This window comes from Xenia sp. Carnegie-2017, unplaced genomic scaffold, assembly GCF_021976095.1.
Source record: "Xenia sp. Carnegie-2017 unplaced genomic scaffold, XeniaSp_v1 HiC_scaffold_13, whole genome shotgun sequence".
NCBI lineage: Eukaryota > Metazoa > Cnidaria > Anthozoa > Malacalcyonacea > Xeniidae > Xenia > Xenia sp. Carnegie-2017.
In genome coordinates this window covers 676412-703884 of record NW_025813436.1, presented here as the reverse complement: position 1 = coordinate 703884, position 27473 = coordinate 676412, and the positions used below count along the sequence as shown (strand labels likewise).

At 35.7% G+C, this 27473-nt stretch overlaps 1 protein-coding gene and 5 long non-coding RNA genes across 8 annotated transcripts; 3 read left to right on the top strand and 3 right to left on the bottom strand.

The window, feature by feature from the left end:
• The first annotated feature begins 243 nt into the window (after positions 1 to 243).
• Positions 244 to 13424, top strand: LOC124448649. The gene is made up of 3 exons (XR_006949198.1): positions 244 to 255; positions 12526 to 12574; positions 13109 to 13424. It is a non-coding gene; the product is annotated as an uncharacterized LOC124448649 (long non-coding RNA).
• Positions 2218 to 2937, bottom strand: LOC124448665. The gene is made up of 2 exons (XR_006949204.1): positions 2887 to 2937; positions 2218 to 2257 (listed from the first exon to the last, which is right to left on the bottom strand). It is a non-coding gene; the product is annotated as an uncharacterized LOC124448665 (long non-coding RNA).
• Positions 13425 to 14068: 644 nt separating the features above from the next.
• LOC124448604 lies at positions 14069 to 15716 on the bottom strand. Of its 2 annotated transcripts, XR_006949169.1 has the most exons (3): positions 15561 to 15716; positions 14428 to 14515; positions 14069 to 14278 (listed from the first exon to the last, which is right to left on the bottom strand). It is a non-coding gene; the product is annotated as an uncharacterized LOC124448604 (long non-coding RNA). The 2 variants fall into 2 exon arrangements; XR_006949174.1 differs by lacking the exon at positions 14428 to 14515.
• Positions 15717 to 17047: 1331 nt separating this feature from the next.
• Positions 17048 to 20886, bottom strand: LOC124448624. The gene is made up of 4 exons (XR_006949183.1): positions 20808 to 20886; positions 19783 to 19851; positions 19388 to 19437; positions 17048 to 17234 (listed from the first exon to the last, which is right to left on the bottom strand). It is a non-coding gene; the product is annotated as an uncharacterized LOC124448624 (long non-coding RNA).
• On the top strand, positions 20769 to 21809 carry LOC124448527. The gene is made up of 3 exons (XR_006949115.1): positions 20769 to 21293; positions 21399 to 21478; positions 21690 to 21809. It is a non-coding gene; the product is annotated as an uncharacterized LOC124448527 (long non-coding RNA).
• A 143-nt stretch (positions 21810 to 21952) lies between these two features.
• On the top strand, positions 21953 to 24230 carry LOC124448448. 2 transcript variants are annotated; one of them, XM_046999467.1, is made up of 9 exons: positions 21953 to 22051; positions 22159 to 22260; positions 22554 to 22655; positions 22719 to 22791; positions 23187 to 23278; positions 23484 to 23577; positions 23665 to 23764; positions 23974 to 24091; positions 24186 to 24230. In XM_046999467.1, the coding sequence occupies exons 4-8, from the start codon at positions 22726 to 22728 to the stop codon at positions 24030 to 24032; spliced, it is 411 nt and encodes a 136-aa protein (XP_046855423.1). In that variant the 5' UTR covers positions 21953 to 22051; positions 22159 to 22260; positions 22554 to 22655; positions 22719 to 22725; the 3' UTR covers positions 24033 to 24091; positions 24186 to 24230. The 2 variants fall into 2 exon arrangements, 1 of the variants encoding a protein (XP_046855423.1); XR_006949065.1 differs by lacking the exons at positions 21953 to 22051; positions 22159 to 22260; positions 22554 to 22655 and having other exon boundaries at positions 22672 to 22791; positions 23213 to 23278.
• The last annotated feature ends 3243 nt before the right edge of the window (positions 24231 to 27473 follow it).

Below are 27473 nucleotides of genomic sequence, written 5' to 3'. Positions count from 1 at the left end.
ATTGTAGACTCCCCGGAGTGCTCAAACCTAGAAAGGTGAGCGTCTCCATATAAGACTCTCTACACAATCCTAGAGTGCTCAAGCTCTATCAAAGTCTTGAAAAGATCGTAGAGCACTCATTCCTAGACTTGGCGAAACATACAAAGTGTATATACAATGTGTATATATACTATGTATATATATACTTTGTGTATATATGTCTATACAATGTGTATATGCATATATTTACAAAGTGTATTACAATGTGCCCTTCCGGTTATCACTATAAAAAAAAGATGACTCCTGCACTTGGGACAAAGGACGTACAGTTGCACATTGTATGGATTGTATTGTAGACTCCCCAGAGTGCTCAAACCTAGAAAGGTGATCGTCTCCATATAAGACTCTCTACACAATCCTAGAGTGCTCAAGCTCTATCAAAGTCTCTACAAGATCGTAGAGCACTCTTCCTAGACTTGGTGAAATATACAAAGTGTATATACAATGTGTATATATACTATGTATATATATACTGTGTGTATATATGTCTATACAATGTGTATATGAATATATTTACAAAGTGTATTACAATGTGCCCTCCCGGTTATCACAATAATAAAAAGATGACTCCTGCACTTGGGACACAGGACGTACGGTTACACATTGCATGGATTGTATTGTAGACTCCCCGGAGTGCTCAAACCTAGAAAGGTGAGCGTCTCCATATAAGACGCTCTACACAATCCTAGAGTGCTCAAGCTCTATCAAAGTCTCTACAAGATCGTAGAGCACTCTTTCCTAGACTTGGCGAAATATACAAAGTGTATATACAATGTGTATAAATGTCTATACAATGTGTATATGCATATATTTACAAAGTGTATTACAATGTGCCCTCCCGGTTATCACCATAATAAAAAGATTACTCCTGCACTTGGGACACAGGACGTACGGTTGCACATTGTATGGATTGTATTGTAGACTCCCCAGAGTGCTCATACCTAGAAAGGTGATCGTCTCCATATAAGACTCTCTACACAATCCTAGAGTGCTCAAGCCCTATCAAAGTCTCTACAAGATCGTAGAGCACTCATTCTTAGACTTGGCAAAATATACAAAGTGTATATACAATGTATATATATACTTTGTATATATGTACTATGTGTATATATGTCTATACAATGTGTATATACATACTTTTACAAAGTAAATTACAATGTGCCCTCCCGGCTATCACCATATTAAAAAGATGACTCCTGGGACACAGGACGTACGTTACACATTGCATGGATTGTATTGTAGACTCCCCGGAGTGCTCAAACCTAGAAAGGTGAGCATCTCCATATAAGACTCTCTACACAATCCTAGAGTGCTCAAGCTCTATCAAAATCTCTACAAGATCGTAGAGCACTCATTCTTAGACTTGGCGAAATATACAAAGTGTATATACAATGTATATATATACTTTGTATATATGTACTATGTGTATATATGTCTATACAATGTGTATATGCATACTTTTACAAAGTAAATTACAATGTGCCCTCCCGGCTATCACCATAGTAAAAAGATGACTCCTGCACTTGGGACACAGGACGTACGGTTACACATTGCATGGATTGTATGTAGACTCCCCGGAGTGCTCAAACCTAGAAAGGTGAGCGTCTCCATATAAGACTCTCTACACAATCCTAGAGTGCTCAAGCTCTATCAAAGTCTCTACAAGATCGTAGAGCACTCATTCCTAGACTTGGCGAAACATACAAAGTGTATATACAATGTGTATACACTATGTATATATATACTATTGTGTATACAATGTGTACATGCATATATTTACAAAGTGTATTACAATGTGCCTCCCGGCTATCACCATAATAAAAGATGACTCCTGCACTTGGGACACAGGACGTTACACATTGCATGGATTGTATTGTAGACTCCCCGAGTGCTCAAACCTAGAAAGGTGAGCATCTCCATATAAGACTCTCTACACAATCCTAGAGTGCTCAAGCTCTATCAAAGTCTCTACAAGATCGTAGAGCACTCATTCTTAGACTTGGCAATATACAAAGTGTATATACAATGTATATATATACTTTGTATATATGTACTATGTGTATATATGTCTATACAATGTGTATCATACTTTTACAAAGTAAATTAAATGTGCTCCCGGCTATCACCATAGTAAAAAGATAACTCCTGCACTTGGGACACAGGACGTACGGTTACACATTGCATGGATTGTATTGTAGACTCCCCGGAGTGCTCAAACCTAGAAAGGTGAGCGTCTCCATATAAGACTCTCTACACAATCCTAGAGTGCTCAAGCTCTATCAAAGTCTTGAAAAGATCGTAGAGCACTCATTCCTAGACTTGGCGAAACATACAAAGTGTATATACAATGTGTATATATACTATGTATATATATACTTTGTGTATATATGTCTATACAATGTGTATATGCATATATTTACAAAGTGTATTACAATGTGCCCTTCCGGTTATCACTATAAAAAAAAGATGACTCCTGCACTTGGGACAAAGGACGTACAGTTGCACATGGATTGTATTGTAGACTCCCAGAGTGCTCAAACCTAGAAAGGTGATCGTCTCCATATAAGACTCTCTACTAGAGTGCTCAAGCTCTATCAAAGTCTCTACAAGATCGTAGAGCACTCTTCCTAGACTTGGTGAAATATACAAAGTGTATATACAATGTGTATATATACTATGTATATATATACTGTGTGTATATATGTCTATACAATGTGTATATGAATATATTTACAAAGTGTATTACAATGTGCCCTCCCGGTTATCACAATAATAAAAAGATGACTCCTGCACTTGGGACACAGGACGTTACACATTGCATGGATTGTATTGTAGACTCCCCAAAACCTAGAAAGGTGAGCGTCTCCATATAAGACGCTCTACACAATCCTAGAGTGCTCAAGCTCTATCAAAGTCTCTACAAGATCGTAGAGCACTCTTTCCTAGACTTGGCGAAATATACAAAGTGTATATACAATGTGTATAAATGTCTATACAATGTGTATATGCATATATTTACAAAGTGTATTACAATGTGCCCTCCCGGTTATCACCATAATAAAAAGATTACTCCTGCACTTGGGACACAGGACGTAGGGTTGCACATTGTATGGATTGTATTGTACTCCCCAGAGTGCTACCTAGAAAGGTGATCGTCTCCATATAAGACTCTCTACACAATCCTAGAGTGCTCAAGCCCTATCAAAGTCTCTACAAGATCGTAGAGCACTCATTCTTAGACTTGGCAAAATATACAAAGTGTATATACAATGTATATATATACTTTGTATATATGTACTATGTGTATATATGTCTATACAATGTGTATATACATACTTTTACAAAGTAAATTACAATGTGCCCTCCCGGCTATCACCATATTAAAAAGATGACTCCTGCACTTGGGACACAGGACGTACGGTTACACATTGCATGGATTGTATTGTAGACTCCCCGGAGTGCTCAAACCTAGAAAGGTGAGCATCTCCATATAAGACTCTCTACACAATCCTAGAGTGCTCAAGCTCTATCAAAATCTCTACAAGATCGTAGAGCACTCATTCTTAGACTTGGCGAAATATACAAAGTGTATATACAATGTATATATATACTTTGTATATATGTGTATGTGTATATATGTCTATACAATGTGTATACAATGTAAATTACAATGTGCCCTCCCGTATCACCATAGTAAAAGATGACTCCTGCACTTGGGACACAGGACGTACGGTTACACATTGCATGGATTGTATTGTAGACTCCCCCGAGTGCTCAAACCTAGAAAGGTGAGCGTCTCCATATAAGACTCTCTACACAATCCTAGAGTGCTCAAGCTCTATCAAAGTCTCTACAAGATCGTAGAGCACTCATTCCTAGACTTGGCGAAACATACAAAGTGTATATACAATGTGTATATACACTATGTATATATATACTATGTGTATATATGTCTATACAATGTGTATATGCATATATTTACAAAGTGTATTACAATGTGCCCTCCCGGCTATCACCATAATAAAAAGATGACTCCTGCACTTGGGACACAGGACGTACGGTTACACATTGCATGGATTGTATTGTAGACTCCCCGGAGTGCTCAAACCTAGAAAGGTGAGCATCTCCATATAAGACTCTCTACACAATCCTAGAGTGCTCAAGCTCTATCAAAGTCTCTACAAGATCGTAGAGCACTCATTCTTAGACTTGGCGAAATATACAAAGTGTATATACAATGTATATATATACTTTGTATATATGTACTATGTGTATATATGTCTATACAATGTGTATATACATACTTTTACAAAGTAAATTACAATGTGCCCTCCCGGCTATCACCATAGTAAAAAGATGACTCCTGCACTTGGGACACAGGACGTACGGTTACACATTGCATGGATTGTATTGTAGACTCACCGGAGTGCTCAAACCTAGAAAGGTGAGCGTTTCCATATAAGACTCTCTACACAATCCTAGAGTGCTCAAGCTCTATCAAAGTCTCTACAATATCGTAGAGCACTCATTCTTAGACTTGGCGAAATATACAAAGTGTATTTACATAGTGTATATATACTATGTATATATATACTGTGTGTATACATAAAAGATAAGAGTTTCTCCGGATTTTAAGTGATTTTTTTAAGCTTTCAACTCGGTGCTTTGAGCCGTCGTCAGAATGTTAGAATATATTATTTACAAAGATTTTGTAGGCGTTTGGAGCGTCTGATTGGTTGGTTAGTAGTTGAGTTGATATTATTGGATGGTATAAGATGCGTTGTCATGGTTTCGGGTGTATAGCATGGGTTAATGAAATTCGAGTGTTTATTTTAGTCGTTGTGTTATTAGTGTAATGATAGTTGCCCCTTATGGGACACCCCGAAGCTTGTAGGAGTTTGTTGTCAGTTCAATAAACAAGTTTACGCGACAGCTCTCGTGCTTTTGTATCACTTTACTAAATGGTGTCAGAAAATAATTTATCATGGACACTTAAAACCTCTAGAGCCTCTCATCTTAGATGAAAACGCCATAGAAAGATGGCGGAAATAGCGACAAAGATGGGACCTTTACTCGAAAGCAAGCGGTGCCACTTGAAAAGTTTAAGACACGTAGTGTGCAATCTTTTTCCACATGATTGGCGAAGACACCCTCGAGATTTACGATACATTCACATTCACCGAAGAAGAAGAAGGTAAAATCAACCGACTTATCGAGAAATTCGAAGAACACTGCTCCCCTAAGAAAAATGTCACATACGAAAGGTTCAACACATGCTCACAAAATGGCTGACCGCTTGACGTCTTTCTCGTGGACCTACGAAATAAAGCAAAAACCTGCGAGTTCGGAGAGCTGCAAAACAGTCTGATAAGGGATCGAATCGTATGTGAAATCGACAATAATTCCGTAAGAGAACGCCTCCTACGAGATAACACTCTAACCCTCGACAAAGCCATCAACACCGTCCGAGCAGCCGAGACTAGCCACGCACAAGTCAAAAACCTAGCAACACAACCACTCGAAGCAGCTGCCATCCAAACTACGAGAGCTAGCTACCAAAAGCAAAGCCCTCAACAAAAAGGAAAACCTTGTGGACGTTGTGGTAAACATCACCTGATTAACCAATGTCCAGCTTACGGCCAAAGTGCTCAAAGTGTCAAGGCAAAAACCACTACGCCAAAATGTGCTTTGCTAACTCTTACAGAAATAAACTCCACGAAATCACTCAAGAAACCCCTCAAGAAACTCAAGACGGTCTCTAAAACTACGACGAAATTTTCCTCGGTGAAATAAACAAGCCTAACGGAAACGAAATACTCACTAGCATTAAAGTAAACAACAAAGTCATCCGCTTCAAAATCGACACTGGCGCTCAGTGTAATATAATACCACTCAGCGTGTTCATTTAACTAAATGACAAACCAACTCTTCACCAGACAAACACCAAAATAAAGGCCTACGGAGGAACCCAAGTACCAATTCGTGGCAAATGCTACATGAACATCGAACACAACAACAAGAAAATTCATAGCGAATTCTACGTCGTTGAAATCAACAACTCGAAGCCACTGATTGGTCTACAAACATGCCGTGACCTCGACCTCATTAGCATAAATGATATCTGTGAAATTCACCAAACCGAACAAAACATTTTCGTAGAGTATCAAGATATTTTCAAAGGTATTAGCCTCGTCAATGGTGAATACCACATCGAAATTAAAAGTGATGCTAAACCTACAATTCATCCACCAAGAAAAGTCCCACTGAGTTTAATGCCACGCTTGAAATCAACACTAGAAAATCTTACGGAGACAGGAATTATCAGCAAAGTTGACCGAGCTACAGACTGGGTAAACAGCCTGGTAATAGTAGAAAAAAGAAATGGAATGCTACGACTGTGCCTAGATCCCAAACATCTAAATCAAACCATCAAAAGAGAGTACTACAACCCACCGTCAGCCGAAGAAATCTCAAATAAACTCAATGGCACTGAGTTGCTCACTGTAATTGACATGACAAGCTGCTACTGGCACAAGAAACTTGACGAAGAATATTCTTAGCTTTGCACATTCAACACTCTATTTGGGAGATATAAATTTAACCGGATGCCATTTGGAATCTGTTCAGCATCTGACGTAGCGCAGAAAATGGTTGATGATAATTTTTCAGATATCTTTGGTGTACTTGCAGTCTATGACGACATCATCATCGCTGCTAAAGACAAAGAAGAACATGACAAAACCCTCATCAAAGTCCTCGATCGTGTCAGAGATCGAAACATCAAGTTCAACAAGAAGAAATTTCAACTACGCGTCAAAGAAGTAAAATATCTGGGCAACATTAAAAACGCCAAAGGGTTCCACCCAGATCCAGAAAAAATCAATGCAATCCTAGAGATGCCCAAACCACACAACAAGCAAGATCTACAACGTTTACTAGGTATGGTCAATTTCCTGTCACAATACATAACCAATATGTCTGAAATTACAGCCCCATTAAGATCATTGCTTAAGAAAGATATTGCATGGATCTGGCTCGCAGAACACGATGAAGCTGTTACCAAGATAAAGGAAGCACTAGCCAGCAGCCCTGTCCTTAAGTTCTTTGACAACGGTCAGCCAATAACTCTGCAAGTCGATGCATCACAAGGGGGCCTTGGAGCTTGTTTGATTTAAAATGAACACCCTGTCACCTATGCATCTAGATCTCTTAATAATGCAGAAACACAGTATGCACAAATCGAGAAAGAGTTCTCGCCATAGTATTTGCATGCGAACGCTTCAACCAATATGTTTATGGACGAGAGATCATAGTAGAAAGTGACCACAAACCACTGGAAGCAATAATGGCTAAGCCACTATGCCAAGCTCCACCCCGGATTCAACGCCTCTTAATAAGAGTACAGAAGTATCAAGTAACAGTGAAATATGTTCCTGGAAAATACATAAATACATGCTCATAGCTGACGCTCTCTCTAGAGCCTTTCTCAAGACCGACGGTGAACATCTAGACCTCAATGATGTCATAGAAGTCATGGTTCACAGTTTAGTCACCAATATCCCGGCGACATCAGTAAAGATAGCTGAACTCAAAGCTGCTACCAAAGAAGATGAAACCCTTCAAACTCTAAAAGAGACAATCAAGCAAGGTTGGCCAAAACACCGATAATCAGTGCCAACATGCATCACACCCTACTGAAATGTAAGATATGAACTGAGTGAAGCCGAAGGACTCCTATTTAAAGACAACAGACTCATCATCCCACTATCCATGAGGAAAGATATGCTACAACTAATCCATGAAAGTAGCATTTGATCTATGCGAATACCAAGGTAAAACCTACCTCGTGATTGTAGATCATTTCTCAAAGTACATCGAAGTCAATCTGTTACCAAATAAAACTGCAAAAATTGTCATCACACACACAAAGTCAATTTTTGCACGTCATGGTATACCACAAGAACTCATATCAGACAACATTCAACAGAAGAGAATTTAGAGGGTTTGCAGAAAACTGGGGATTCAAAGTCACCACATCTAGTCCCACATACCCACAATCCAATGGGCTTAGTGAAAAAGCTGTTGAGACTGTCAAGAGGACCCAAAAAAACCTCAGACCCCTATATTGGTCTCCTCGAGTACAGGAACACCCCTGTCACCGGTATGTCATATACACTATCACAACTACTAATGAGTAGAGCAACCAGGTCCAAACTACCTCTATCAAAAGAATTGCTACAACACAAGCTAGCAACAGATGTTACAAAAGAATTGAAACGATGCCAACAGACACAAAAACACTATTATGAGCAGAACTCTAGACCATTGTCGCCACTCACGGAGAATGAAGGTATAAGGCTACGTCAGAACAACACTTGGGTCCCAGCCCAAGTACTATATCCCGCAACAACACCTCGCTCTTACATAGTTGCAACACCGAATGGCCTAAAGTATCGACGCAACAGACGACATCTCTTGAAGACTGAGGCAACAGCCGATTTCACCACAACAGCCTTACCGATCACAGATGATGATAACCAGGCTAAAGCATAAACCACTGTTGACGAACCTGGAGCATCTTCACCCACTCCTCCACTTAAAAAGTCTACAAGAACCCGAACAATACCTACTAAATACAATGACTATGTAATGCCTTGATTACAAATATTAACACTTTATAGACTGTTAAAAAAATCTCTTATCTTCCTGGTATTCCATTGAGAGCCAAGTTATGTTTATAATTTTGTCCTATTGAAAGAAGGGGGATGTAATGATAGTTGCCCTTATGGGACACCCGAAGCTTGTAGGAGTTAGTTGTCAGTTCAATAAACAAGTTTACGCGACAGCTCTCGTGCTTTTGTATCACTTTACTACAATTAGTTTGTTGTTTTGGTTTTGTCTTTAGTGGTGAATAGATGATGGGGATGTCAATATGTCTGTTTATTGTGTTGTTGTCTTCGCTGTACCATGCCTCTTTGAATTCTCATGCGTGTTTTGTCTGTGCGCGTCCAAGAAGTTGTGTTTTTGTCCAGTCAAATGTTTTGTTCGTATCGTAGGTATGTTCTGCTGGTAGTGATTTTGGGTCGCGTCGTTTGATGGCATTCTTGTGTTCAGTGAGTCTTGTTTCAATTTTCTTGGATGTTTGTCCTATGTACTGTTTTGGGCAATCTTTACATGGTATCATGTAGACCGCGTTGGTTGTATCAAATGTCGTTGTTCGATCTTTATGTTTAGTGAAGTATGATTTGAGTTTGTGTGTTGGTTTATGTGCGATGTTTATTTTGAATGGTCGGAGTAGTCTTCATGTCATTTCTGATGTTCCGTTTATATGTGGTAATGTCACTATTTTTACTGGTTCGTCTGTATCTTCGTTAGGTTTTTCAGTTTGTGGTTTGTTGTGTATTTTGTTTAATACTTTGTTGATAAAGTTTCGTGGGTAATTGTTGTTTATGAATGTAGAGTATAAGTGGTTGCGTTCATTCTTTTTGGCTTCATCTATATTGCAGTGTGTTTTAATCCTGTTAAAGACAGTTCGAATGCAACTAATTTTGTGTTGTGTTGGATGATTGCTATTTAAGTTGAGTATTTGGTCTGTGTGTGTATTTTTGCGGAATACTTGTGTGTTTAATGTGCCGTCATGTGATCTGGTAAGTAGAATAACTAGGAAGGTAAGTTGTTTGTCCTGTTCTTTGTCCATGGTGAAGGTTATGTTCTGTGTGGTATTGTTTATTGTGTGTAGAATGTGTTCTGTTTTGTCTTTTTCGACGATAGCAAAGATGTCGTCAATAAACCTTCTCCAATAGTCTGATGTGTGTGTTGTTGGTGACTGACTGCTTTTCAAGGTGTTGCATAACAGCTTCTGCAAGGAAGGTGGATAAAGGAGAACCCATTGGTGTTCCTGAAATTTTTCGGTAATATGAATTTTGGAAGGAGAATTCAGTGGAGAGGCAGAGCTCTAGCAGGTCGATGATATCGTCTTGGTCTAGTTCGGTTGTGATTTTCCATGAGTTGTTGTTAGTAAGTAGTTCGTTTGTGACTTGTTTGGCTATGTTTAGTGGTATGGATGTGAAAAGTGACACTACACGGTAAGATATCATGATTTCGTCTGGTTTTAGTTTTACATTTTTAATATTGGTGAGGAAAGTTGTGGCATTTTGATAGTATGATGTGATGATTTGACTAGTGGGTGCAGAATATTAGAAAGATATTTTGATAGTTCATACGTGGGAGATCCACGATCTATATATATGTAGTAATGTTGAAAAAAATCACGAAAACTACAGATTCATCACGACAAGCCTGTTTCATGATTTCTCACACTTCAGGGAATTTAATGAATAAATACTTAATTAAAGTAAATGGTTTGAGCCCGGGAGTATCGTTAGCGGTTTGTAAATGTAGATCGTCCAGGTTGGTATAGTCTTGGGAAGGATTGTTTTTGTTGTTGTTGACTGACACTTCGACTTTTTCACAACCTTAGCTGTAGTCATCTTCAGAGTCATTTTTGACTTTGAAGATGACCACCCCTAAGGTTGTCAAAACGTCAGTCAACAACAACAAAAATAGTCCTTCTTAGGACTATACCAACCTGGACGATCTTCATTTACAAACATGTAAAATTACTTAAATGTTTAAAAAATATATACAAGATGACGGAAGTTAGTATATTAATTAAGGTGTATAGTTACAAATTACATAGGAGAGTTTTAGATCTTTGGCGACAAGAGGAAACAAGTTCGTTGCGTTTATTGAGAGATGATTTGGATGACTGGTAGAGGATGAAGATTTTTCTTTGATGCAAAGGTTGCATCTTTTACTAGTGCTGTTGTACGGTTTGTTGTGTGTGATGATGTTCCATAAAATGTCCTAGTCAATATTGCTGTCTTTAAGGGTCCAAATGTTCTTACTGAGTTCGGTCGAGTTTCGTAGTTCTTTGTGGGGAAAGAGGCAGTGTGATTTCTATGTCTAGTTTTAAATTCGTTTTCTGTAAGTCTGATGTTCTCAGTATGTGTTTGTTATCATTGTTCATTATTTGTTCGATATTGTTCCTGCAGCTGTAGCTGAGTTTGATGGTGTTACGGTTGAATATTTTCGTGAGTTTATAGTCTATGCGGAAGTGTTTGTCGATTAATAAAAGGAATTTGTGGCCAATGTTCGTGTGGACGTTTTTGCTAAATAGAGGGTTGTACCAAAATATATTTTGTTGAAGTCTGTTTTTCCATTTTGTAGTAGCGTCCGATTCGAATTTTAGTGTGTATCGGTATCCGTTTTCGTCGAGTGCTTTTTGGTATGGTGCAGTTATTTGGTCAAATGATGCTTTGTCGGATGATAGGGATGATAGACGTTTGTTGATGGCGGCGGGTATGTTCTTCGTGGATGGTTGCTTTTGCTGTGGACGTATTGAAGAGATTTGTTGGGTTTTGTGTAAAGCCTAGGCCACACTATCGTCCATATCGACGAAAATTAGAACGAAAACTTCCGCAACGAAAATTTTGAACGAAAACTCGACGAAAATTTCGTTTTCGTTCATATTAGAAGGGTTGAACTTTTGACCTTTTTCGTCAACGAAAACGCATACTATTGGCTAAAAATATCTTGATAATATCAGACTTTGTTCTCAAACATGGCGGAGTGGCAAGAGGTTTTTATAAATCTGATGCGAGAAAAACCAATTTTGTATGATAAAAGTCACCCGGATTATAAGGACTCGAGGAATAAGAAAAGAAATCACTGGCAAGATGTTTTACATGAATTTAATAAAATTACGGACTTGGCGTGGGATAGTGAGTATTATTGATAGTCCGCCGACAAACTTTTTATATCAAATCATTCATTTCCATTACTTTTTAAACATTTTAGCAGTAACTTGTTCTTAAGAGGAAGTAATCTTTTTCTTTTAGAGATCGCCATTGTTTCTAATCCGTCAAAAATGCCGCTTGCTTATTGGCCAATAATGTTTTGGCTTTGCAAACATGCTTGAAATTTTTCGTCGTGTCTGGCATGCATTTCGTGCACGAATTTTCGTTTCGTTTTCGTTTTCGTCAATATAGACGATAGTGTGGCCCAGGCTTAAGGTCGATAGGAAGAATTGTTAAGATTTAAGGTGATGTCAAGGAAGTCGATGATTTTTTGTTTGCTTCGATAGTTTTGCGTAGCCCATTGTTGTTGAGGATGCGGCATATTTCCTTTTTGATATTCTCTTTTTCTCTTGGTGTGGTGTCTGAAATGGCGAGTCCGTCGTCTCGATAAAGACCTAGGTCTGTTGAGATGTGTTGTAGTTGAGAAAGGAGGTAGCTTCCTACGAGCTCGCATGTCTCAACACCGTCGAAGCTGCCCATTGTGACGGCGAATGTAGAGTTATATTTCTTTTGCCAGGGTTGTTTGTTGTGTATAAGGAATGAATTGTTAGCGTGTATAATGATGTTTTTTTCCGGTGTTTGTGATGTTGTCGTAGGTTGAGGCGATATCCAGTGCTTTGTTTAGTAGGTCTTGGTTAATGGATGGATAGAAGTCTACCATGTCGAAGGATATTAAGGTGATGTTTTTTGGTGTTTGATGGATTTGAACCACAGGATCACACAGATGATGAATTTTTCCATTGGTTGAATGAGGTTGTTTTTATTATGTTGCGGTTGATTCTGTCAAGTATTTTCTTGGTAACTTTGCCAATTTCGGATTTTATTAGGTTGATAATTGGCAGGATCATTGATTCGTAAAGTTTGAATTATTGTCTTTGAGTGTTATGAATGCATTTTTTGTGGGCAGTGGCTTCTACTCTGTTAGATATACCCAGTTGTGATGTGATATTTTTGTCTTCGGTTTGGATGGCTTTTATTGTGTGGGCATTTGATTTCTTGTATGATTTTGTGATATTTTGTTCAAGGAGGTCGTAGTATGCTGGCTTGTCTAGTTTGTAGAAATTTGTTGTTTTGTCGGCAGCGATTAGTAGCTTCGTTTCGTGTTTCATGGTAGTGGTGTTGTCTTTCATTTTGTTAAGGAATGTGCTGTTCACGTCTTTAAATTTTATTGATTGTATCATTTTCGTCATGTCTTTCTCGAAATCTTTTAGGTCGTCAATCGGTGGAGGGTTTTTACTGCTCTTGAAGCCATAGGTATCTTTATAAGTGATGGTAGTATTCGGATTCAGGAGGAAGTAAGCTTTCCAGCGCATATTACGAAGGAAGGTCTCAGATTTTTCAATAAGTCGTTGTAAGTATTCATTCGGTGATGGTGAAAGAATGTTCTTGAAGCTGTAGTTGAAGTTGAATTTCTCCATTGCGGATTATCGTAGAGTGCTTGACAAAATTTTTTCTTGAAGCGTAATAGGAAGTTATAAACAAATAATCAACAATCATAACAAACATATACTGAGAGCATCAGACAAACTGACGACAACACCGCAAACAAAAGACACATACAAAACATGCAACTGCCGACAAAAGCAAAACTGCCCACTTAACGGAAACTGCCTACAATCATCCGTCGTCTATCAAGCTACTGTGAAACTCAAGGAAAATAACACAACTGAGACGTACATTGGACTTACAGAAAACGAATTTAAAACTAGACATAGAAATCACACTGCCTCTTTCCGCCACAAAAAACTACGAAACTCGACCGAACTCAGTATTCACATACGCTAACTTCCGTCATTTAACTTGTAACTATACACCTTAATTAATATACTAGCTTCCGTCATCTTGTATATATATTTTAAACATTTAAGTATTTATTCATTAAATCCCCTGAAGAGTGAGAAATCACGAAACAGGCTTGTCGGGATAAGTCTGTAGTTTTCGTGAGTTTTTTCAACATCACTACATATATTTACGCTCTGCTCTAGGGCATCGAGCACTGTTTTATACGGATAATCATCACTTATAAACTTCATATGTATATATATATATATATACATACGGCTTTGTGAGAAAAATGTGAACAAAAACTACATAGGTCGTATAATTGTGAAAGGAGTGTAGCAACAGCAAATGAAGCATTAATATCAGTAAAATATATTCGATAACTGACATTATTTTTAATCCACAACAACTATAGAACAGCGGAAATGTGCGTTTTTATTCAAGAATTTTAACACCAATTGTAAATTGATACCCAAGCACTTTTTTAAAATGCTTTTATTTGAAAGCTATATTTAGGCTTTGTATGTACAAATTCATACCTTTAAGTAAGCACCATGAAAGTTACCATCAACGACAATGTTTTCCTAAAGGCTGTTAGCCTAAAAATGAAAATTTCGTTTAGGGTGGAGGATATACATAACTCCCTCATGAATTCACAATAGTGAGTGAGACAATGAAAATAATAGCTACATAAAAAAGTTATGCAAATTCCAACATATTCTTTTTTTAGATTAATTATTCTACTTACCAAACAGGAAACACAAAAAATTCCCCTTATAATGCATCTTAAAATTCATATTCATAGCTTTGATAACTATGATCCTTTTATCAGTGAGCTAGGAAACATGATGTAAGTGTCAAGTATAATTATCAATGATGTTAGTTTTAGTGGCTGTTGTGGTCTAACATTGCAACTGGACTGCTTTATTTCAGAATTTGCAATTTACTTGTTTCTTTTGTACATTTTCTCAATCCAAAACTCCATTGTAATTATTTTCTAGATTGTACCAGAAGAGTGATTGTAAATCAAACAAGATTGTTTTCATAGTCTCTAACTTAGTGCTATATAGTAGGCATTTACCGTTTTCTGAGCTATTTCAGTAATTAAACTTTGCGCAAAGCTGGGAATCAAATATTGATGTAACTGTTTAACGCCAGTTAGTTAGCTTCACTGAACCACTTAAAGTTGTTCAGTTCGCTGGAAAGTAAACATTCACAAAGATTTATGTAGATTTCGATGTATTTGTTTATAGTTACTATTATATAGCAATAAGCAACATCAAATTGCCTGCAGAAGTTAATAGTAAATTTAGGAATGTTCAATATGAGATTAGCCTTCTACCTGATTGTCTATTTCTAGCTATTACCAGTTTCATGATATATAAGTTAAATATCAAACAATGAATCAAAGTGATTGATTGTTTAAGATGAAAGATATTTTATGACACAAAGCTGAAATAAAGAGAAAAATTGCAATTTCTTCAATAAGCCTTATTGCAGGTTGCGATTGATTTGATTCGTGCTTCGTTTAAGTTGTAAAGGAATTTCAAGCTTTTTTTCTTTAATTTTAAATGTTGTTCAATGTGAAAAGTCTCGTGTACGGAAGCATGCAAAACACAAAAATAGCTTTAGTGTAAAAATGTGTTCATCTTAAAATGCATCTTAAGATTATTCATTTCATCCATTCAGAAATATTGTGTTAGGGATGAACATTTTTTAAATTGTTCATATTAATCATGCAGAAAATGCATGTTAAATTTTCTGAACGCCTTGCATGTCTGATTCATATACCTATAATATAGATGTCGTGGCAATGTAGCTAACATTGAATAGAAACAGATAATTACAATCTACATTGAAGCTCGACTAAAATTCACTTACATTTTGCTCCAGATTACTTAATTTCCAATTAACTTATGTGCAATGGTCTTGTATACGTGATAAAAAAATGTTCAGTTTTAATCATTTTCTTGATTCTACAAGAGGAACTTGTGAAAATTACACAAATTCGTGTGTATGATCTCGAACAAAACTGAATGTCGTGATAAATTAGTGGGAGATAACATATATTAGTTAAGTTTTACTGAGATGGAATTTATGCAATGGCGGTGTATTACAATCTACTGTGCAATTTTCTTTAATTAAAGATCTTAATGCTCGGCTTTCACCTTTCATCTATTTTTGGGTTTTTATCTTCATTTTGTTTAAGACAATTATGCAAATTACAATAATTTGTTAGATAATAACAAGCTAAAAAAATACATACTCCATAAAACAATACAAGCTATACATATCCAGGTTGTGAGTCGCTTAAATAAAAGAAAATGACGCAGTCAGTGATAAAGTAATGCGTTTTGACAAATTATCGCATGTTTTAAAATAGAAAGGGGAAAATGAACCAGGTTACCAGCTACGCCAACTGAAATTTTAACATTCTTGAATTGTTCTCGCGCAATGGTTTCAGAATAGAAAATTTGTATATGTCGCTTGTAACGTAACAGGCTATTTTGGAAGATAGACATCTTGCGCCGAATTCATTTAGAAAAGTAGCTATATTGATGCGTATTATTTTGCTGGGGATTTGTGTAATGTTCTTCCATCTTACAAATTTAGAGTAGACTTGATTATTCTTTGATTAAGAATTGATTAAGACTTTAAAATCATGTAGAGCTTTCTCATAACGTCGTTGGGATCTTTGATAGCGTATGCATAGTTTGTGTAAATCAGAGTCGGTGTTTCCGAGTTTAGACCAAAAACCATGACCAGCCGACAATTTAAAGCCGACAATTCATTGCTTACTTCCGTTTGCTTATTTCAGTTCATTTTTAGTTTACAGTTCCCTTCTCGTCTTGTTTTGATGCATATTTTGCAATGTCAAGATGTCTTGTTTTTTTCGGATTTTGCTTTATATTGTTTTTCTTTAAATTGTCGGCTGGTCATAGTTTTTTTTACAATTCAAAATACTTTATAAACGATCATATTGCTAAGATTTTGCCTTCAAAATATTCTTTAGAATTTTTTAACCAGCAGATTTAATGTAATGGTATTTTGAATTCCAAATGAGGTGCAATAATGTGTTGTGAGTTAGCCTAGATCCGCCACTGCTCCTATTTACCAGCCCCAGAAATGGTAGTATAACTATGTATATCAAATTTAAATAGAAAAGATTGTGTTTACACATTTTCGTTAAAGCTCATAATTTTCAAACAGTTGTTTATAGTCTGAATGTGTTGTTACAATGAGTCTATGAATTTCATGAATGCAGATGCACTTTTCAGGCAAAAAAAAAGCACAAAACCGATTTACTTTTGCTATTTATTGGCCGACGCTTGCGGAGATCAATAAAAAACTGAATATGGCAAAAAGAATATAACAATACGATGGTTATTAAAAACAGATCAAACATTATTCTATACTAATAAAAGAACACACATGAACTCGTCAAATGGTCTCAAGCAGTCCCTCAAACGACAAACGAAACAGCACCTTCGTCCCTTCGAGATCGTAAAAGTCCATAGTTATATTCCCATTTTTTATCCAATTCAAAACTGCTTTCTAAAACATTATAAAACCTCCATTAAAATCGAAAAATTCAGATTAATAAAAACATTTCAAAGCTCTTATTTAGCCAGCAAAATACTTAGCAAGTGACAAGTTATGACAAATTGAATTAATTCACCAAACTTTGTGAAATTAACACTCAAGAGTATAAAGAGTAGAGAAATATATTTATTGCGTGCGAGAAATATAAGAGAAATTGTTTTGAGTCATACGGCCCGTAGCGAATACAGCAAGACATAATTTTCAAGCTATGTGATAGATAGTTTCCTTGGTAATATATGCAAATCAGTTGGAGAAAAAGACTTCTTGTGTAGAGTCCCTTTAACGCAATTCATTTTCGTGAACAAAAGTTATGGCCACAAATCCAGCATCTTCATCATCTCGTAAATAGTTTAACATTACCAAAGTAAAGAAAACATGTTTATTATATAAGATTATTATATGCGTGCTGCACACTAGAAATTAACTCTTCATTTTAAGTAAACCTTCACAAAGATTTATGTAGATTTCGATGTATTTGTTTATAGTTACTATTATATAGCAATAAGCAACATCAAACTGCCTCTAGACTTCAATAGTAAATTTAGGAATGGTCAATATGCGATTAGCTTTCGACCTGATTGTCTATTTGTAGCTAATGCCATTTTCTTGATATATAAGTTCATATAAGTTATGTGAAATTCTCGTGTGCGGAAGCATGCAAAACGCAAAAAAGTTTGCATCTTAAAATGCATCTTAAGAATATTCTTTACATAAATTCCGAAATATTATGTTAAGGATTAACATTTTTTGAATTGTACATACTAATCGTGCAGAAAATGCATGTTAAATTTTCTGAACGCCTTGCATGTCTCATTCATATACCTATAATGTATATGTTGTGGCAATGTAGCTAACATTGAATAGAAACAGATAATTATAATCTACATTGCAGCTCAACTGGAATTCACTTACATTTTGCTCCAGATTACTTAACTTCCAATTAACTTATGTGCAATGGTCTTGTTTACGTTATAAAAAAATGTGTATGATCTCAAACAAAACTCAATGTCGTGATAAATTAGTGGGAGACAACATATATTAGTCAAGTTTTACTGAGATGGAATTTATGGAATGGCGGTGCATTACAATCTACTGTGCAATTTTCTTTAATTCAAGATCTTAATGCTCGGCTTTCACCTTTCATCTATTTCTGGGTTTTTATCTTCATTTTGTTTAAGACAATTATGCAATTTACAATAATTTGTTAGATAATAACAAGCTAAAACCATACATATTCCATAAAACAATACAAGCTATACATTTCCAGGTTGTGCGTCGTCTTAAATGACAGAAAATGGTGCAGTCAGCGGTAAAATAATGTGTTTTGACAAATTCTCGCATGTCTTCAAATAGAAAGGGGGAAATCAATCAAGTTACAAGTTACGCCAATTGAAATTTTAACATTCTTGAATTGTTCTCGCGCAATGGTTTCAGAATAGAAAATTTGTATATGTCGCTTGTAACATAACAGGCTATTTTGGAAGATAGACATCTTGCGCCGAATTCATTTAGAAAAAGTAGCTATATTGATGCGTATTATTTTTGCTGGGGATTTGTGTGATATTCTTCCATCTTACAAATTTAGGTTAGACTTGATTATTCTTACCAATTGATTAAGAATTTCAAATCATGTAGAGCTTTCTCATAATGTCGTCGTGATCTTTGCTAGCGTATGCATTGTTTGTGTAAATCAAAGTCGGTGTTTCCGAGTTTAGACCAAAAACCATGAGCAGCCGACAATTTATTGCTTACTTCCGTTTACTTATTTCATGCGTTGTAAATATATATGTGTATGTATGGTTTTGAATATCATTCTGTCTGAAGATGACTTTGAAATAAAGTCGAAAATTTACAGTTCACTTCTCGTCTTATTTTGATTCATATTTTGCAATCTCAAGATGTCTTATGTTTTCGGAATTGGCTTTTTATTTTTTTCTTTAAATTGTCGTCTGGTCATGTTTTTTTTTACAATTCAAAATACTTTATAAACGATCAGATTGACAAGATTATGCCTTTAACATATTCTTTAGAATTTTTTACCCAGCTGTTTTAATATAATGGTATTTTGGATTCAAAATGAGGTACAATAATGTGTTCTGACTTACCCTAGATCCGCCACTGCTCCTATTTACCAGCCCCAGAAATGGTAGTATAACTGTATGTATATAAATTTAAATAGAAAAGATTGTGTTTACACATTTTCGTTAAAGCTCATAATTTTCAAACAGTTGTTTATAGTCTGAATGTGTTGTTACAATGAGTCTATGAATTTCATGAATGCAGATGCACTTTTCAGGCAAAAAAAGCACAAAACTGATTTACTTTTGCTATTTATTGGCCGACGCTTGCGGAGATCAATAAAAAACTGAATATGGCAAAAGAATATAACAATACGATGGTTATTAAAACAGATCAAACATTATTCTATACTAATAAAAGAACACACATGAACTCGTCAAATGGTCTCAAGCAGTCCCTCAAACGACAAACGAAACAGCACCTTCGTCCCTTCGAGATCGTAAAAGTCCATAGTTATATTCCCATTTTTTATCCAATTCAAAACTGCTTTCTAAAACATTATAAAACCTCCATTAAAATCGAAAAATTCAGATTAATAAAAACATTTCAAAGCTCTTATTTAGCCAGCAAAATACTTAGCAAGTGACAAGTTATGACAAATTGAATTAATTCACCAAACTTTGTGAAATTACCACTCAAGAGTATAAAGAGTAGAGAAATATATTTATTGCGTGCAAGAAACACAAGAGAAATTGTTTTGAGTCATACGGCCCGTAGCGAATACAGCAAGACATAATTTTCAAGCTATGTGATAGATAGTTTCCTTGGTAATATATGCAAATCAGTTGGAGAAAAAGACTTCTTGTGTAGAGTCCCTTTAACGCAATTCATTTTCGTGAGCAAAAGTTATGGCCACAAATCCAGCATCTTCATCATCTCGTAAATAGTTTAACATTACCAAAGTAAAGAAAACATGTTTATTATATAAGATTATTATATGCATGCTGCACACTAGGAATTTTTCATTATAACTAAACCTTCACAAAGATTTATGTAGATTTCGATGTATTTGTTTATATTTACTGTTATATAGCAATAAGAAACATCAAACTGCCTCTAGACTTTAATAGTAAATTTAGGAATGGTCAATATGCGATTAGCTTTCGACCTGATTGTCTATTTGTAGCTAATGCCATTTTCTTGATATATAAGTTCATATAAGTTATGTGAAATTCTCGTGTGCGGAAGCATGCAAAACGCAAAAAAGTTTGCATCTTAAAATGCATCTTAAGAATATTCTTTACATAAATTCCGAAATATTATGTTAAGGATTAACATTTTTTGAATTGTACATACTAATCGTGCAGAAAATGCATGTTAAATTTTCTGAACGCCTTGCATGTCTCATTCATATACCTATAATGTATATGTTGTGGCAATGTAGCTAACATTGAATAGAAACAGATAATTATAATCTACATTGCAGCTCAACTGGAATTCACTTACATTTTGCTCCAGATTACTTAACTTCCAATTAACTTATGTGCAATGGTCTTGTATACGTTATAAAAAAAATGTTTGTATGATCTCAAACAAAACTCAATGTCGTGATAAATTAGTGGGAGATGATCGTGACTAAAACACTACACGAGTACATACGAGTACATACGAGTGACATACGAGTACATACAAGTACATACGACTGACATACACAACCCAGTCTCTTCCTTAAATTAACTCTATACGCTAATTGTGAAAATACCCTCAAATTGACTCTATAAGTAATTTGCAACGTCCATTCAAACAACAGGCCTTGTGACATGAGTGGCTCCTTTGCCAGTTCTTTGCCTAATGCTAGATGTTCGTGGTAGAAATAAAACTATTAAGAAGAAAAATGCCAGAAGAGATATAGTTCTTCAAAGAAGTGAAGTTGGCGAACGGATTATTCATAAGCCAAGCAAAGCACTTCGAGAAATAGAAATACACAAAGAGGTGTGTGCTCGGAAATAATACTTTTATCAAAGAAATAGCAGCATTTTAGATTTTGTGTAACTTGTATGTTACGTTTTATGTTACTTGTTGTTATTACTATCATAGGTGAGGAAATGCTTACAACATCTTCAGATTTACATGATGTTCCACAGGAATGATATGTGATGACAGTGTTACTGAAAGAGGTTGTTGATAATACTTCTTACATCTCAACTTTACATAACAGAAGCAAAAATTTTGTGCTGTCCAGGCCACTGCATCTATACATAGTTTTTATATTTTATACACATGTGACTGTGCTTTTAAGACTTCAATGTACTCTTGTATCATATTTTAGAAAAGAAAATAGAAAAGGAAACAGCTTTATGTCATAAAATCATTTCATTTTCATTTTAGATCTTGAAGCTATTCTTGAAAGCTCTCAGTTGGTTATTGGAGAAGTGGATACTGGGCCATCTGCCTGGCAAAAAAATGGAAAATCGAGAAGAAAAATGGGAAAGTATGAGGGAAAAATTATTTAATGTCACTGTGTAATCATTTGCTCCTCCTTTATCTTCTATAAAGTGTTGGAGATGCAATAAAATGAAGCTGTACTAAGATGCAGACAATGTGGTGTGTTGAGATATATTTGTAGAGAATCGATAATGATGTCCATGAGAACAATCCTCTCCATGATCGAGAAGTGTGGTTGGATGGTTATTTTCAATATATCGAGCCTACACAATCCATTTCATCTGATGGAAAGATTTGCAGCATTGGTAAGTATAATGTAGATACTATTGAATTTTGTATAAATATTTGTTGTTTTTTGTTGTGCCCTATGTGAGAGAAATGTTTTTCTGTGATGATGCTGTTATCTTTGTAGATTGATCATGTCCCATCCTTTACCCATCATCATGTCAGTTGTGTAATGAATCCATTATGAAAATTACCAACAATTCTCTTATGATTATGATCACATGTGAAGGTGAAAATGTCCTTATACAATTTATTTACTGAGTCCAAATAACATTTTTTGTTATATGGATGTACATATAATGCATCATATTAAAATCTGATTTGTTAGGGGCTGATTATTGAGAAAAATACATAGGCAGCAGGTTGGATTGTACACTAATTCATGAACTTTAAATTGAAACTAAAAACTTCAAATCATCAATGAAGTTGCTGGCTTCTTATGAAACCCCAGGATTTGATTTCTTCGAAGCACATATTTTCAGCACTGTACTGGTTATCTTTGATTATATTTTTTTTCAACAGGACGATTTGGTCTTAATCGGTTCACTGTACATCGCTCATCTTTTCAATGGAAGTAGTCACCAATTTCTGTTGACAGTATAATTGAGAGTGGCTGGTGGCCTGGTAGCCCTGAAAATGTTCATTACATATTTAGTCAGATGTCTTTAATTTGTGGGATGCATTTAGAAAGAGGATGCCTGGGTCATCACAATCTGCTTTTGTAAGAAGTTTGGAAGATATTTGCAGCTCTAGAGGAAGGGTGATTAATTTTTATGCTATCTACATGTCTTTGTTAGTGTGCTTTTTATTTTGTATATATTTTTTCCCTCACAAACCAAAAGCTACAAGACGTAAATCTTGGTTTCAAAATAATTCTTTATGATCATTTCTTTCTGTGAATTTTAGTAAATTCTGGAAATTCAAGGAAAATTTGTTTAAAATTTGTAACAAGCACATGTCAATTTTGTAGCTTCATATAATGTGTATGTTAAAGTATGAGAATATATTATAGTACAGTTGGGTTTTGCATAATCAACAAATAGTATATAATTGTGCTATGTTTTGATGTGAAATGTTATCAATCCAGTCACATTCAGAAAATTGTTTGCTGAATGGAGCTATTGCTAACATGAAATTGACCTTCTTCATGAGCAGACATGGAAAAATTGTCCTCCTTGTAGTATTGATCAACATTCATGTCATGTTGATGGAAATCAAAAAGTGTACAGATTCAGCAAAGTACCAAGGTTTGTGATATTGGATGGCAAATTCTCAAACTTGCAAAAATGGAATTACCCTTTGTAAATGATTCAGATATTTTTATGTTTTAATAATTTGAACCAATTTCAACAAATCCAAGAAAAAGACCTACTGCTCATGTTTGATTCTTTACCTGCATTGTTAAGTTTATGAGGGCTTGTGTTCTAAATTGATAACTTACTTTTACCACAGGGGTCCAGTCCAGTGTTATTATCGTGATGTATTGATTGCAAACAATAGTTTTGTGGACTCTCATTTAAAAAGTCTTGGTTCAAAGTCAATTCAGGTAATGTGTTATGAAGTAGGATTGAAAGGTAGTAATCTATTATTAGGTTAAAGCATTTTTTCGACGTGTTCTACATGTTCTACGCAGGGTTCTACGTGTTACATAGGAAGAAAATCAAAATGCGCTAAGAAATATTGCACCAGCACTGTCTATAATGCATGGGAAATCACACAGTTGGTCATGTCAGGTACGTTACATACGTAGGTTATGATTGTTTACCCAACAACTCGTAAACTAAATACCACATACGCCGACGATAATGCTCTATTAAAGATGTTATGAGACGAAGCGTGCTTTGTCAAACTGTAATAATACTGTATTTCACGTAACTAAACCGTTGTTACGTAAATCTGAAATGGGTTGTCTTGAATGGATGATTTTTTTCACACTTTTTAGGTTATTTGGAGCGGAAGATTGCATTGTGGTGCGGCAGCAACTTCTGGCGAAGAAGTTGAGCAAATAAATTCGTATTTGTCAAGACTTGGCTCGACTACTAAAAATATGACGACTTCCGGTGAGTATTATTTTCTTATCTGCGTATCCACTCAGGTTTTTTGATCGATTAAGTCCACGAACTAATGTGCACATTAATGGTTGTACGTATTAAGGACGAGAAGAATGCATTACTGAACACCTTCTGAGTTGGAACAAGCGAAAATTTTAAACTTGGCAAACTCCTTGTTATTCGAATGAAAAGGTTACACGTTGTATATGTCTTCAGTTAATTGTCAAAATTATACTAGTGTGAGTCCATGATTCTAATGTGTGCTACGTACGTGTATAACATGACATGAATTTACAGTTCATAGTTGTGTATAGGTGTTTTTTGAACCCAATATGTTTACTGCGCTAATATATTTCTTTTTCACTGTTTTTCATAATGTGTCCTTTCACTGTTTTTCATAATGTGTCCTTTCATTGTTTTTTATAATTGTCCTTTCACTGTTTTTCATAATGTGTCCCCTGTTTGCATCGGACGGCTCAAAAATTGACTATGTTGAAGACTCCAAGTACCTTGGCGGTTATTCAGATACTGAGCATGATATGTCTGTCAGAATAGCGTTGGCATGGAGTGCGCTGCATTCTCTTCAGGCAGTTTGGAAGTCTCCAATCAAGAAGTCAACAAAGACTAAAGTGTTCAAGGCTTGCATTGAAATCATACTTCTACGGGTCAGATTCATGGACGCTAAATGTGAAACGTAAAAAGCGTCTCGACGGCACATACACAAGAATGCTTAGACACGCCTATGACATCTCTTGGAAAAGCCATCCTACCATGCAACAAATCTCTGTACGGTACGCTTCCTCGTGTGTCTGAAACGGTTCGTCAGCTGCGTTTGACTCTTGCGGGCAATGTTAGTCGTCATGAAGAGCCCGCTGGTAGGCTTCTGCTATGGACACCCTCAGCAAAAAGAAGAATTGGGCGCCCGTTTGTCACCCTCAAGAACATCATTGAGGAAGAAACAGGCTTGTCTGGACAAGACCTGTCGACTGCAATAGCAGATCGCCATCGCTGCCACTTGGAATACGTTCATGTTTTACCTGAGCCATCTGGCATTGGATGACGCAAGGCAAGGCAAGGCAATTTCGAAGACCGAAAGGCAACTTTCATCTGCCAGAGACGATTATGTAAAGTTAAGAAGCGAACTTAATGTCCAGGATTCAGACTTGGACGACTCGATAATGCAGTGGAAAGAAGAAGTTCAACAATTTGCGAGAGGTAACATTGTTTACTTTCAAATATTTTTTAGAAACATGGTTTAGTATTTTACAGTTCTGTACTAATGGTTGATTTTTGTTCAAACATCATTTAAAACGAAACTATATTAAATAATTCTTGGCCTGGCTCAGGGAGTGCTTAGTAATTACGTAGATAAATTAATTTTTTTTATTGTTTGTCTAGAACAACAAATTGGAGTTTCTTCGTTGAAAAGTGCCGCCGAAGATTTCTTCCTTTTGCATCAAACTGTTGATAATGCTCAACATTTGGAGAATTTTGTAAAAGCCAACGATGATCAAACGCGGACATTTTTGGGTGATAGGTGTTTCGTTCATGATGCTCAAAACAAAGTGAAACAACTTGAACAAAATGCAACAAGATTGCTGGAATTGAAAAGACAGCTTTTAGATGGACATGTGACAGAGGAGCAGCTTCTTGAGCAAGGAAAGTCGCAGCTGGCAAAAATCACAGTAGCAAAGCTGCAGAAGAGATTAGAAATGTTGTATTTTTCAGTCACTAGACGCACAAAAGAAATAACTTCTATTGCTGGTGAGTTTTGTTGGAGGTTTTTTTATGAGTAACTGTAAGCATTATTTTAAAGTTCGTAGCAAAATCAAAGTGAGTTAGATTTTAGATGTAGGCGACACAAAATGCAAAATATGGAACAGTTTTATTCGAGATAAATCGTGCTTTATCTAAAAGTTAACGGATAAATACTATCTACGCCATCCTGGTAGAAATATGTCGACTTATATTTCAAAACATTTTTCCAAATTACTGAAAAATTACGACACGCACGTTCTGTAGATTCTAGCAAACGAAGATCTTCCATGAGAAGGAAATGTGCTGAAGAGAAGTCCAAAATAACATCCACCGTAGAAGAGTTAAATTGCCTCTCAAGTCTGTGTGCTTCCTACAACAAGTGCGGAAGAAGTCATGTCTGGAGATTTTGTTTAGTCGTTTAACCAGTGTGACATAGATAGTACGACTTCACATGGTGTGTAAAACAATAGCAATTACAGTTCTATGTATATTGTGACGTCCATGCTCTCTTTTAGTTTCAACTATTTTACTTTACAAGATTTAGATATACCTGTGCGTTTCAAGGCACAAATTGTCGATAAGTACATGGTAGTTAAAAGATTGGAAGAGGAAAAAGCACTTTTGAACATGGAGATGAAAAATTATATGATTTATTATTTGGAAAATGTTTTGCCTCTCCTTTGTGAAGGAAAAGAGAAGACTAAAGATAGGATAGGTATACAGATAAATGTTCGTATTATGTTAAAACAAGCTTAAAGATTACGTATTTATATACAGTGTAATGTACATGCGTTTAACATATTTTGCAATTATTTTTTTAGTATTTACAAATAATGTTGATGAATCTAATGACTATTCTTTCCTTGAAACAGAGGTCAGATAAGTAGAGAAAATGACACCAATCTTTTAAAATACGAACATGCTTATTGACAGGATTATGTTTGTTTTATAGATCTTTCTTCTAGATGAATATAAACATCGCTATTGTGTGCGAAAAGACTATGCATGGTCGTCTCGCTATCACAAACAGTGGAATTGCATTTGCTAGAGTGCAGATGAAAAAAATTTTCAATACTTTCACGACTTAGAACAGTCCATAGTCAAAGTATACGGTAGTGACAGTGAATTAGACTGTAGTGATGAAGATGACGTTCATGAAGATGTTGAAGAAGAAGATGCATATAATTCGTAGTGTTTTGTTGCTGAAAGCTGTGCTATCATATTTTTGTGTGCACTTTTATAAATAGAAAATTATTTGCATGTTCCTCTTTTGTAAATAAAATGTATGCACGTACACTTGCAAGTATATACATCTAAGAAGATACACGCATTTGTAGTTGTCCAGTGCAAACGGCCTATTTTGCAACAATCTATGATCTTCTACAAATTATGGATATTTAGATTTCTGATTCCTCTGAGATAGATTTATTGATTTAACAATCGCTCATTCTCACTCACGTAACCAAAAAGCTATGAATGGCTACCAGCCACTAGCTGGTATACTGGTTCAATTCCAGTACATAGCTCTCAAGAAAGTGGTTACTACGTACATATCTATATCTCAGACACCCTGGATGTAAGGAAGCCATTCACCATTTGCAGCTGTTATAAGTTGTTTGTTAACAAAAGTGAT